This window comes from Bombus terrestris, chromosome 6, assembly GCF_910591885.1.
Source record: "Bombus terrestris chromosome 6, iyBomTerr1.2, whole genome shotgun sequence".
NCBI classification, from domain to species: domain Eukaryota; kingdom Metazoa; phylum Arthropoda; class Insecta; order Hymenoptera; family Apidae; genus Bombus; species Bombus terrestris.
In genome coordinates, this window is record NC_063274.1 from 16638158 (window position 1) to 16652268 (window position 14111).

The window sequence follows — 14111 nt, forward strand, 5'->3', positions numbered from 1 at the left end:
TTAGTCTCGTTTCCACATCTGAATCTTGCTAATATTCTTCTGTCCTTTCACTTCATCCTCCCTTCTAAGTACTTTGGTAATTCTTCTTTGGCGAATTTTTTCTAATGTATGTTATATTTGGATTCCCTTATCCTTTTTCCCCTGTCTTCTGCTTCTGTCTTTCTTCTTTCTTCTATAATTTGGTCTGCTGTCACCCTTTCTTGCTCTTCTCTTGTTTCCATCTGTATCCCCCCATTTCTCACTTCTTCTAGTCCCTTCTTTCTCTTCCTTGCTCTTTTCCCTTCTTAGCCATTTCCCCAGTTTCTCTCTCTTTCCTTTATACACTCCTTTACTAGTTCCTTTTTTGATTCTAAGGCTTTCTCTTCATGCCTTGCTGCACTTTTTAATGCTTTTTCTTTGATTTCTGTTAGTTTGCATTCTTCTATCAATGTATAATTTGGTGCTGTCATATCTAAATCTAAGATCCATTTCACATATCTTCTTTGTATTCTATCCAGTCTTTCTTTCATGTTCCAGCCCTATACCTTTGCTCCAAACAGTGCCATGCTCTCTACCAGTGCTCCAAACATCTTCATTCTCCTCTTGTAGTCCTGTTTGAATATTCTTTCCTCCACGCTTCATGTTTTCTTCATTGCTATTGTTGCTCTCTTTTTCCTATCTTGTATGTGTTTCTCATCACTGCCGTTTTTCTGTAGTATGTACTTTAGGTATCTTATCTTGTCCACTTCTTCTAATTCTTGCTCTCCCCATTTCCATTTTCTTTGTCTCCTTTTGTTCCTTCTTTTTTCGAAAACTACTATCTTGGTCTTTTCCGTGTTCAGTTCCAATTCGACTTCGTTAAAAAATTTTTTGAATCTCTTTAGCATTTCCTTTAGCTCCTCTTCTCTATCCGCCATCAGAACAATATCGTCTGCATATGTCAGTGACCATACCTTTCTTTCTCCTACCACTATGCCCCCGGCTTGTCCTTTCCTTAGTTCTTCTTCCAGTCCTGCCACGTAGATGTTGAATAACGTCGGGCTCAACGGGCACCCTTGTCTGACTCCCCTCACTGTCCAAAATTCTTTTGTGTTGTGGTTCTTGATTCTCACTACATTCTTTGTTTCTGCGTATATCTCTTTAATCCTTCGGGTTAGTTTTTCGCTAATCTCCATTTTGCTCATTTTCTCCTCCAATTTCTCTCTGTTTAGCCTGTCGAACGCCGCTCTTAAGTCTGCAAAGCAGGCGTATAGTTTCCTTTTTTCTCTATTCAATTATTTGTCTATGGTTTATCACAAATACCGCGTCGATCACTCCTCTTCCTTTTCTAAATCCGGTTGACTCTCTTCCAGTTTGGTTTCAATCTCTGCCATCAGCCTGAGGTGGTATATGTTGTCCGTGATAGTGTAGTTGCCGGCTGTAGATGTCGCTGCTGGAGTACCGCTATTATTTTTTCTAATTTGATGCGTGGAAGAAAAATAGGACCACGGGGGCCGGGAATGGATCCCGGGTCCAGAACGTTCGAAACCTAAGGCGCTAACAACTGCTTTTTTTTAGTGTTTATTTTTACCAGTATTTGTGTATTATATATGTGTATTTTCCATTATAAACGATGAATTCGGTTGTGAGGTGGTTCAGGCGAAAGTACCGATACGCGACGGTACGACATATCCACGCAATATTACATTTTTTTGGGGTTTACACTTGTAACTTAAATTTGTGTCGCTGTAGAGCGGTGCTTATGTACGATATTGTTTTTTTTCTTTCCATCTCTGTCCTGAAAACCTGGTCGCAAAAATAGGACAGTGCGATAACAACTGCGCTACCGTGTCCGTTGCTTAGTAAGTGTAGAGTAGCGGTATTTGTTGTCGTGTGCCGCCACAAGCCGTTCGTCCAGTATCCCTGCATAGATCCTGTATGCTGTGTCCAAATGTTACTTCTCTGTAACTCTTCGCTACTCTCTTGTCCCCCTTCTTGTATATCGGACATATTACTCCTTTTTTTCCAATTTTCTGGTATCCCCTTCCCATTCCATATTTTCTTTAACAACTCCTATAACGCCTGTTACGTCACGTGAAAAGGTCCGCGCGACGTCCTTTATTGTCTGACCGTCAAGGCCCAAGCATTGTTAGAGAAACCCTCAATAAACCTAAGGCCCCACCATAAACCGAGTCTCATTAGCTTGCAGGAATTTTGAATCCTGCAAGTATTTTCGGTTTATAGCTGGTACTTAAAAAAGTCCTTAGGTCTATTGAACGTCCTTAAAGATTACGGAGAAAGCTGGTAGTTATGACGGGAAAAACTGGTAATTATATGATAGGGAAAACCAGGCATTTATATAATAGAAATGTCCGGATTTTCCCACGAGTCATGCCGGTAGGGTGCTTACATCTCCCATCTTCAATCGTTAACGTCTTAGCCAATGAGTAGCGCGGATCCTTGTCCTCACTTTTCCTAACGAAAAGTATGAACAACGAATCAGCTTCCTTTGTTCAAATGGGACACCCATACCGAGCTTTCCTCCGTAATCACATCAGAACGAACTTCAGAGTTCCTATGGTTCCGACGGAGAGTTCATCCAGTTCATACGGCTCTCAAAGTTCCTATGACTCTCACGGTGCCTAGAGTCTCCATAGCTCTCACAGTGCCTACAGTTCTTACGGCTCTTACGGCTCCTCTTACTCCTATTGCTACTACTGCTACTACTGCTTCTACGCCAACAAGAGGGTCAACTCTACTGGTTCGCATCCCCAAAGGGCAGTCAAGCAAGGGAGTCCAGTCAGTTCAGTTCAGTCAGTTCAGTTCAGACAGTTCAGTTCAGACAGTTCAATCAGTCAGTTCGAGTCAGTCAGTTCGAGTCACTCAATCAAGTCAGACGGTCGAAGTCAAACAGTCGAAGTCAAACAGTCGAAGTCAAACAGTCGAAGTCAAACAGTCGAAGTCTATTCATTCGGTCATTCGGTTGATTCTGTTGATTTGATTCAGTCAAAGTCGGATCTGATCAATCGCTACGTCTACTACGACCCGAGAGCCTTCATCTATCAGATTGGCAGTCAGAATCTGAGCAAGATCAAGGCAATCCTCATACTCAGCGACGTTACTAGTGTGTGTGATTATACGAAGTTGTTGGAAAATATATAAGTTATAACACTGTTAATCACGGAGTTATATCATTTCAACCACCCCTATTGTCTTAACGGAAATCAGGGGATCGATCTACTCGCGGCGTCGATTATTATAATCGTAACGGGAATTTACGACTCCCGTTGACGTGTTTCCTCGCGATTGCGTCTCCCCGTGATTGGTCGAATTTACAACGCCTTCCCCACTTCTTTCGGTGCATACTTCCATACCTCACTTTCTAACTCGTCTTTCTCCATTGCTTTTTTCCCCTCAAGTTTCTTAGCTGGTAGATCACCTCTTCCTTTTCTATATTATCTTCTCCCTCCTCTATTATTTTTTCTTCCGTTCTATGCCCCTCCGTTTTTCTACCTTCTTTGTGCTCTGTTCCTTCTAAAATTTCCATAGTGATTTTTTCACTCTTCTTAGCTTATATCTTCATCTATATTCTCTTCTTCTTCTATATTTATTTATGTATTTCCACGCTTTTTGTTCTGTTTTGATCTTCTTTATTTTCTCCATTTTTTCCTCTTCGTGTCTTTCCTTTCTTTGTTTGTACCACTGTTTGAATGCCTTTTTTCCCTCAATGAACGCTTCTCTGCTGCATTTTCCTTTCATAAACTTTGTCATTTTCCTTCTCATCTCTCTTTTTCTTTCTTTCCATTCTTTTTTGATTGCTTTTTCCTTTCTGTAGGTCTTCGATTATCGGCCTTGCCCCTTCTCCCATTCTTGCGTTCCAGTCTCCGCCGATGATCATCACTTCTTCTCCTCTTCCGTCTACTCTTTCCTGTATTTCTTTCCATGTCCCTTTTGTGTCTTGATTATAAACCACCATTACCCTATACGTCTTATCATTGTATACTATTTTTCTTTCCACTATATTATCGCTTATTTCTTTGTATTCTACTTCTCTCAGTTCCTTATTTATGGCCGTTATTATTCCCCCCTTTGCTCTTCCTTTTTTCCTTACTCTCATTACTCTCTACATTAGTGAGGAAAACGATAGCCTCTGCAAATTTCTGATTTGGTATGAGGTTTGGTAGACATTACAGCTCTCTAATGTCACGCTAGATTTGTCTGTACTTATCCCAACATTATAAAAGCTCCTCGATTTCACGTTAGGGTCATTTGTGTTATTGTCCAATCCGCTAACAGCTCCATGTTCTCGTATGAAGATCGATTGCTCCGTTTCTCCTAGTGACACGCTGATTTCGAATCGAGTTTGTTCGCCAACTTTGAACCCACCTCCTTCGGCTTCTGGATGTTTGCGCCACGAGCGTCTGCACATGACTTCATTCTAGAAGCGCCCTGAGCTCGCCTCAAGTTCATCCTCGCAAACAATAATTCAGAACTTGATATGCGCTCTCTGACCTTGAGAGTATATCTGCTAAAACAATTGCAACCGTATTTCATAAAATACCAATATCATGGTACTCACAGTCTTAGCCTGTAACACTCATATTTATGAATACAAATACGAGCAGAAGTGAAAGCTTAATCAATTCAATACGAAATTTACGATTAGAATTGCTGGATTGCACCGACAGTTACCGAACACCTTGTGTATTTTCGAGCTATCGCGGGAAGACGCGGTCGTTAGAATACGCGTCAACGGGAGTCGTAAATTCCCGTTACGATTATAATAATCGACACCACGAATAGTTCGATCCCCGTATTTCGGTTAGGATAATAGGGGTAGTTGTTGTGGTATAACACTGGGAGTCACAGAGTTATAAAAATATATATTTCCAACACTTTATACAATCACACAAAGTAATAACGCCATTGATTAAGATATAGATAACGAAGAGAAGGATTATTCTTAGATAAGAGAGTGAGAGCTATAGGAGCTTTAGGCCCGTGAGAGCTGTAGGAGCTGTCGGACTTTTGAATACTGTGAGAGTCATAGGAGACTCTAGGCCTTGTAGGCACTTTGAGAGCTGTAGGAAAACTCTGAGAAATGTAGGAACGGTGAGAGCTATAGGGACTGTAGGAACTCTAGGCACCGTGAGAGATGATGGAACTCTAAAGTTTATTCTAACGTGAGTACGGAGGAAAGCTCGGTATGGGTGTGCCCTTTGAACGAAGAACGCGGATTTGTTGCTTACATTTTTAGTTAGGAAAGTGAGGGCAATGATCCGCGATGCCGATTGGCTATGACCAATGTCGGGAAGGAAGATAGGAGGAAGAAGCCTCCTGCCAACGTGGATCCTAGGCGACATTGTTTATGGGAAACTCGGATTTTCCGTTAGGTAGATCTCCGCTTTTTACGTTAGGCCACTACCCGCTTTCTCCGTAATTCTTAAGAGCGCGTAATAAACCCAAGGACCTTTCTAAATCCGGCCGAAAACACTTCTAGAATTAGAAAGTCTTTTCGGGCAACAGATTGACTTAAACCATATGTGCGAACAATGCAGTTAGGATTTCAACTTTATGGTGGGTCCTTGGGCCTATGGAGACTTCGAAGGACGGCACGTAGACCGTTGGCTGTCCATCCGCGCGGGATGGAGTGCAGATGTGTTGCGCGGCGGAACACCTTGTATATGTAATATCTCCAGTGTATCAATCTTACCTTATCAAATTTCTATCCACTTACTTTTGCAATTGTGACGCTTGACAATGACTTTCAAATATCAAAAGTGAATACAACAAGATAAGCATGAGGCACTAGATTAAAATGTACCATATGGTGCAATCTTACTTAAAAACTATAGTGGAATCGCATGTACGACACATTACACAACCACTTATATAGAATAGGTTTACGGGATCTTATGGAATAGAGTGCCATTTTTTGTATTGCATTCTATTTTTTATTCGTTGTCAATATAAATACAAATAAGGTAACAATGAACATAAAGAATACCATAAATGGAGTTATAATACTAGCCTTTCATTTCGACAAATGTTCCTTATTGAACATCGATAATTGATTAGTGTTTGTACTTAGCAACTGTGTCCGCTGTAGATAACTAGTACGTGTCTTTGCAGTAGATTGCTTTGATTATTTACATCGATTTATCATGACTATTCAACTCGTTGTAAGAGGAGGGGGACTGATTGTATGGAGCTATAGTTATAGCTATGATTTATGTATCCAATGTCTCTAATAAAAAAGGTCGCTATCTTCCTCGGAATTTACATGATCGCATTATCTGTCTCTCTATAATTTGCAACTGAAACATCTTTTTGTATTTTGCACGTTCTGTTTTGGGATATTTAACTAGTTGCATTTGATGTATGTAATGTAATGTATTACGTAAGTACTTACTTGAAACGACATATCATGAGTGAACACTGATTGGTAGAAATCAAGGCCTGTGCGTGGAATTCTTTATATAAAATAACGCAATGTCTTCATGTGCAGTTACGTTGCGGTGTGCTATCAAGAATGATGAATCGTTGGACCGGTAAAGTAGCAGTTGTGACTGGCTCGAGCGGAGGAATCGGTCTCGCGATATCGAAAGCTCTGGCTAGCCATGGCATTAAAGTAGTTGGTTTAGCAAGAAGAATAGACAAGCTTCACGAAGCTGCCGCAGGAATTGGAAAGGATAAATTTTTCCCGATCGAGTGCGATGTAACGAAAGAAGAAGATATCCTTAAGGTGTTCAAATGGATCGACGAGAGGTTTGGTCGCCTTGATATTTTAGTGAATAATGCTGGAGTTGTTTGTGTCAAACCTATCATCGGTAAGATATTTATTGATATCGATCTATGGTGTTTTACGAATGTGTTCGCATTTGCATTTTCCTTTTTTCTGATATCTTGTTCCTTTTTAAGTATTGCCAGTAATCATAGGTTATATTATTATGCTACAAGTATAAAATGGTTAAATTAATCTAGATTCGTTTATTTCTATCTATGGTAGGAAAGCTTTCGTTGCACAAATAGTGTTGATGTGGAGTTAGTGTCCCAGATTTCTTCAGTATTAACGGGGAAGTCAGTTGTGTGGAAAATTTCAAGAAAATTTCAATTTCGTTAACAGTATAACCGCTCGAGTGATTACAATCATTCCTTTGAATTATCGTGCTTCATTAAATTAATCTTCATGTCACCGGTTTACTGTTGAAGGCGTACCATAGTACGCGGAAGGAGTATTTATATACATTTACATTAAATCATGAGCATTATAACATTTGTTTTGTTAGATCAGAAATTCAAACATACAAATAAAACAAATAGGAACCTTTTATTTTGCAAGATATGTGATTTTCAGTCGTTAAAAACTCTAAGTGGTATTTGTTCTTACAAATCGTTATCTATTAATTATCTCCGATATATTGCTGACGGTTAACACTTATGCTGTGTTAAAAATGATTTACGATATCGGAACTTCGCTGTACATTAGTTATGTTCTGATCGAGATTTTTTTGTTCCAAATTTTTTAAATTCATCAGATAAAAAAGTAGTTACATGTGTTTAAGGAATATCCGAAGAATTTTTAGGAAAATCAAATCTTACACAAAAAAATTATGTTCGCTATTTTCGACTGATCTTTTCAAGTAAAATTGAAATTTTGTTTCCAGATCTTTGCCTCCCTATAATATCTACTATTTCAAAATAATAATGCTTTTCTAGTCATTATTTTAAAATGTGAATGTTACAAATGTCAAATATTACATAAATAATACAGTTTTACTCGCGAAATTGAAGTTATCTTATCTAAACGTTGATTCTTACTTGGTCCAACTGTTATATTTAATTACTCCTACTAATAATAGCTTGGATATATAATAATATTCGTAGATACATTTCTGTTTGTAATAACTAATCGTAAATATTTTGTTACAGACTCAAAAACCGAAGATTACCGCAGGGTCATTGATACAAACTTGATAGCTCCAGCAATTTTTGCACGAGAAGCAGTGAATTCTATGAAAAAATGCAACGCTTGCGGTCATATAATTAATATCTCCAGGTAAGTTTATGTTTTACATAATAATATATTTCCACCGTATTTTATAGATGGTAGTGCTAGTTAAATATATTTGTGGAAAATGCCGATGAATCTATCGTACCCTTTGTCCTCTCAAATCGTAATTGTTTTTTTTTTTAATCTAAATGAGCAGCTTTTAATTTTTATTCTTAAACGGAGAAAGCAAAAGCAAAACATATGACTTATATATCGAACACTACAAAATAAACTCGATTCGTGGGAATACAATTGTTTGCCTAATATGTTTTTATATGCACATTTTACGTATTTATTGAATTACATATTATTCCTGAAATAATTAAATAATATAAGGACTATCGGTTTTCAAATGGTATTTCATTCTAGAGTAAACTTCAGTCGAATTCATGAAACATTTCGCCTAACATATTATTAGAGTTTTTAGAAAAGTTATAATAGACATATCGGACACCAAGTAAACGGAAAGAAGTTTGTCTTCGATAAAATATAAGGCCGGGATAAATAAAGAATATTTGCATTTCGACTAGATATATTAGGTTGTACCAAAAGTTTCTTTCGTTTTATAAGAAAATAATATTATTTTCATGTGCTGTTCATATGTTCCAATGGAATAGAATAAATGATACATAATTCGACAGAATAATATAAAACAAGAAATGTTGTACATTTATTACTTCTTTATAAAACGAAATAAACTTTTGGGACAGCCTAATAGATTGATTTACCAAACTAAGATTTTATATATAGAATAAATTCATTAATATGTCAATGTGACTATGTATCTCTATATTTTTATATTCCATAATCTCCCCAATCGAAAGAATTTCTATCGATATATGCAAGACATCCGAAATAGATAAAAAACATGAAAACGAGCAAAATATCTGTGCTTTTTTTCGTAGTTTGTACGTTAGGACGAAGAACTTCAAAAAGTTCCATTAAATTCCATGATTTCGTGAAAATTAAACTATACTGTTTTCCATTATACTAATTTTTCACAGACAGCTTGATTAAATTATTACATTTTTTAATATGAAGCATATTCATAGCATTGCAGGATTACATCTTGAAGCTATAGCCATACCGATCGGCATGTACGGACCTAGTAAATACGGTCTAAGAGCTCTAGGGATAGAACTCCGTCACGAAATAAACGCGGCCAAGCTGAACGTCAAAATCACGGTAACAGCTCGTTATTTACATATGTATAGTATATTATTTCATGCCATCGTTAGTCCATACGTACAGACAAGAAAATGAACATTTTCGAAGGTGTGGGAACATTTGAAACATAAATCTAACAGATGGCGTTCATATATAGTGTTGTTATTTTTATAATTAAAATTGGTTCAACAAAATTGTTTATGATTACCCATGTATTAACGTAATTCTGAATAATGAGATATAACCATGCATATACTATAAGAACAAAGAATATTCACATGGTGTTATCTTTATATTTTAATAGAACATCAGCCCCGGAGCTGTGATGACGGATATGATAAAAGGTGTCCAAGATGTCGTGAGCAATAATTTTGTATTAAAAGTTGGAGACATTGCCGAAGCAGTGATCTACGCTTTAGGTACACCAGAAACGGTCGAGGTATGTATAGATAAAATACCTATCAACAAAACCTTACATACTGTAACATCTCGTAGTAAGATTATCGCCACACATAGCTTTAATGTCCTTTATATTAATCTCGTTCCCACGTTACAGCATTTGTATTCGTTTTATTTCGTTTCTAATGTAAGATATTGTATACAAAAATATTATTTACTCCGTCGTTATATTAATTCGTATAATTCGTATAACAACTATAGAGCTAGATAATCCTTTTTATACAGTTGATCATTGAATTACCTTCTTTCCTATTGTGGCGGCACCCAACAGATAGCAGTACCCCAGCAGCGACATCTACAGCCAGCAGCTACAATTTTGATGGACAACATTTACACCTCACTATTTTATTGTTTTTTTATTTACTTATGTTCCTTTATTTTACCTATTTGATATTTTCATTTATTTCTTTCTATGCATACAATTTTTATATTTCTTTCTATGATATGTGGAAGTAACCATCTTGTTATTATAGGATGATAGATGATTATTAGATGATAGAATTCCTCTTTTCTCAATTAAGAACATATGTCAATATTACGTGAACGTTATTATTTTTTCTAGTAATGATTAACTTTAATTGTCATAGAAATACTGTTTGCAGATTCCAGAAATCACGGTAATACCACACGGCACGGGATTTATTTTCCCACAGCGGGATTGACTTACAATTAGTCATTACTTAGATGCTGTAACATGCCGATTTTAACGAATTTCACGCCCGATCACATCATTACATCAATGTACAATAGCGACAAAATCAGTGTGTTACTCCTGCCTTACAAGTATCAGAGTAAGTGAAGACATATCTTGTTAGATATTCGACTAACGTTTTGTATTTACATTATTACTACTATTAGGTTATTACCATTTATACAAAGGAATGTAAGAACCGATGACTTCATCAGAACGATTGTGATTCTTAATGCAATATGATAAAATCAAGATGTATGTATGTATCTTTTATGGAGTAGAACGTTGAACACTCTGTTAAATGGATTATCCTATTTAATAAAGAAATGGATTAGAGAACGGAGCTTTATATTTTTCCCTTTAAATATAAAAAAGTACCTCTTTGTGCGTAAAGTGCGTTCAATAGACATAGTCTACATATATTTATCACATAATTAAAACTGGTGTGTATACATTTTACGATGTCTTACGCTGTTTTTAGTTTGGCCTCGTTTTCTACAGATTAATTTCTGGAAACAAATATCAGTTGCCAGTTCTTACCGCGTGAAGTGGCTACGTACGAGACCTTCCCAAAGCCCTAATCCAATCCACTTCCCACTATATTTTTATTTGCCATTTGAATTGTACATAAATGCTGTTACTGTTAACAATGCGCGTCTGTTGAACTTTTTGTTGTTCTTCCCTTTTTTGCATGTATCTGTTGAGTGTTAGCTGTAGTTACCAGTAGTCTTAGATACTTATACCTTATAGTCCGTCATGAAGTAATGAAATAACTAATGGCTATTTATGTAATTCGCGACATTCTTATATAAACTTTTTCGTACAGGCGCGCAGCTGTTCGCTGGATCGTCCGAAGATCGCCGATCAGCGACGACCTTGATTCCTGAAATTGTTCGCGAACGACGACGATCAAATGCATGTGTTAAGATACTGTTGTGCAAGTACTTGCTGGTGTTATATTTTGTTCGCAAATAATACTTATTTTTTTGGTCGAGATTTTAAACTGTCATAAATATGTAGTAATTGAATGCCTGTAAAATTTAGTGCCTGTAAAATCTAGTATTCTCTATCCATTCTCTCTCCTATGCAAATACCCTTTACAATTTGCTGATGCATTCTATCTTGATATTCTTATGACCTTCGGAGTTTTGTGGAGTTCCGTAACTAATTTTAATAATTTCATGTGTCTTTCTTTGTGATTCTCCGTAGTGTGAATTTTGGGGCGGTTAAATAAATGTTTTGAACGAGCAAAACAGTTTTGACAACAAATTCATTGATTAAATATCATAGTTACTAATTATCATTTATAACTGTTTATGATAATTCTGTTTATGATAATAATGATATAATAAGTATGCGTACTTAGAAAATATATAATTATACTTATACCTTGATTTCGAATTGAGTTTGTTCGTTAACTTAGAACTCACCTCCTTGGACTTCTTTATGTTGCGCCAGAGGCGGCCGTACGTGTCTTTTACTAGAGCTGCCGTGACTTCGCATCAGATTCATTCTCGCAGACTATAATCCTAACCTTGTCATAGAATCCCTGACTTTGCATCACTTTCGGTAACATATCTGGCGATACAATTGCAACCGTATTTCATGAAATACCATATCACGGTGCACACAGTTTTAACTTGTAACACTCATATTTATGGATACAAATGCGAGCAAAAGTGGAAATTGGATCAATTCAGTACGAAATTTACGATTAGAATTGCTGGATTGTACTATCAGGTATCAAACACCTTCTATATGTAATATCTCTAGCAAATCAATTTTACATTATCACAATTTCTATCTATTTATTTTTTTGTTTTACTTGGGAACTTTTCAGATATGAAAAGTAAATGTTACGAGATAAGTCTCAATTGCTCGATTAAAATACACGTTATCACGTTTTGAATAAACAAAAACTTAAATATCTCAGTAAGCATTACTTGAATACTTCTGGTATCTATGTATGAAATATGATAGAAATTAATATGCAAACAATTCAAAATATATATTCAATATATATATTCTATATATATATATAGATAAAAATCATCATCAGAATAGAGTACCACAAGTACATATTAATCGTATATATACCACATTTTATATAATGTCCAAAATAATAAGAAAATAATAATAAGAAATAATAAGAATAATATCTAACAGCTTACATAGGCATAATTATTATCTACGTCAAGCTAAATGTCGGTATAGATGTTAATGTGAGAAATATATAAAATATAATTTTCAATCATAACGCATGCAGTGAACATGCATTGCAACGCGTTTAATATATGTATATTTTTTATACTGATAATTATTCTCTGGTCTTTGCTATGTTTTCTATTTGTACTAAGTGCATAGATCAACGAAATAAATTAACGAAAAGTAGCCATTCAACATGACTTGAAGTTTCATGAAATGAGATCAGATCAATCCAACTATGCAGTGTAATTCTCGTAAACTGGGATAAATCGTAGAAGAAAAATAAGATTTAATTAATCATTCTTGTCGGGTGTGATGTACCATCTACAATATATGTAGATATCTTCGTTCCAAGGCAATAACGACGTAACTGCAAATTTGCAAATTCTGAGATAAACAAGTTCTCTGTCTCAGACATATCTAATATTTTCAGTATAACAGTTTCATAATTTTAATTATGTTTTTATGGAAATATTCGTTGTTGGGCACTTAAAACTGAATAGCGTTTTATGGTCGTAATGAGTAAAAGACGACAAGTAGCAAAAGACGTTTAGGCATCATAAAATAAATTAAAGTTATAGATCGTGGCATTGCTAAGCGAATAGACACTCGTCGCTTAACTGCTATATATCTTATTCCTTAGATACAATAAATCCATAGACGTGACTTAGTCAATGATAAAGGTTTGAATTATTTTCTGCTACTCAGCCGTGCTCGATTTGTCGCTTTACCGCTTATTACCTATCGAACGATTTATCGCTTATCGTTCTTTTGTATACTCATGGCCTTAAGCTAGAATTATAAGACCGAATTATGTATGAAACATACAATATGGCTACTGTAGTAAAGTGCAAAATATAAAGTATAAAGTAATGTAAAATAACACTAGTGCAAGGTAAAACGATTGTAACATAGATTTAAGAAAACTGTGTGACAAGCGACACACATATAATAATGCCCAGTGAGTTCCGTGTACCTTTCGTATCACAGCTTATGGATCAATCTCGTTTAAAGTTTTTAAATAAAAAAAAAAATTCGTTGTTGGCTATCGCATTTCGTAAGAGTAACGATAAGTGTTAATTACATAGACATACTTGAGAGTAACTAGAGAAGGCAGAAAATATTGCTTATCTTAATATTATATAACATATACGTTGTTACCTAATTACAAGCTTTCCTAAATGAAATTGTTTTCTTTCGGACCCTGAAAAATTGCTTCGTATTTGCGTCATTGTAGCACTGGAACGGCGATATGTGTATCAGTAAAATTGATAAAGCTAATCAATTAGTATTGCTGAAATTGCGTGTATCTAAGTAATCGACAGAATTTGTATGTAACAAGATAAGCGGTTTGTAATATTAGCTAAAGTGTGTTTTTACATCTAGAAATGTTTCATAAATACATACAAATCTGCGGTCTATTCATTATTAATAAAGTAACAAAATGGTAATTCTACAATATTTAATCTCCTTATCTTATCTACCCTTCGCTGGTAGTTCTGCTTGAATGTTATGTCATTAATTGAAGAATTGCCACATTGGGAAATATTGCGATCTTAATTGAATGCTATAATATGA

General features: G+C 35.7%; 1 protein-coding gene across 1 annotated transcript; it reads left to right on the top strand.

Moving 5' to 3' along the window:
* The first annotated feature begins 6466 nt into the window (after positions 1 to 6466).
* On the top strand, positions 6467 to 10667 carry LOC105666822 (farnesol dehydrogenase). The gene is made up of 5 exons (XM_048406618.1): positions 6467 to 6788; positions 7891 to 8017; positions 9064 to 9196; positions 9483 to 9617; positions 10240 to 10667. Exons 1-5 carry the CDS (start codon positions 6491 to 6493, stop codon positions 10297 to 10299), a joined length of 753 nt encoding a protein of 250 aa, XP_048262575.1. The 5' UTR covers positions 6467 to 6490; the 3' UTR covers positions 10300 to 10667.
* Positions 10668 to 14111: the final 3444 nt, after the last annotated feature.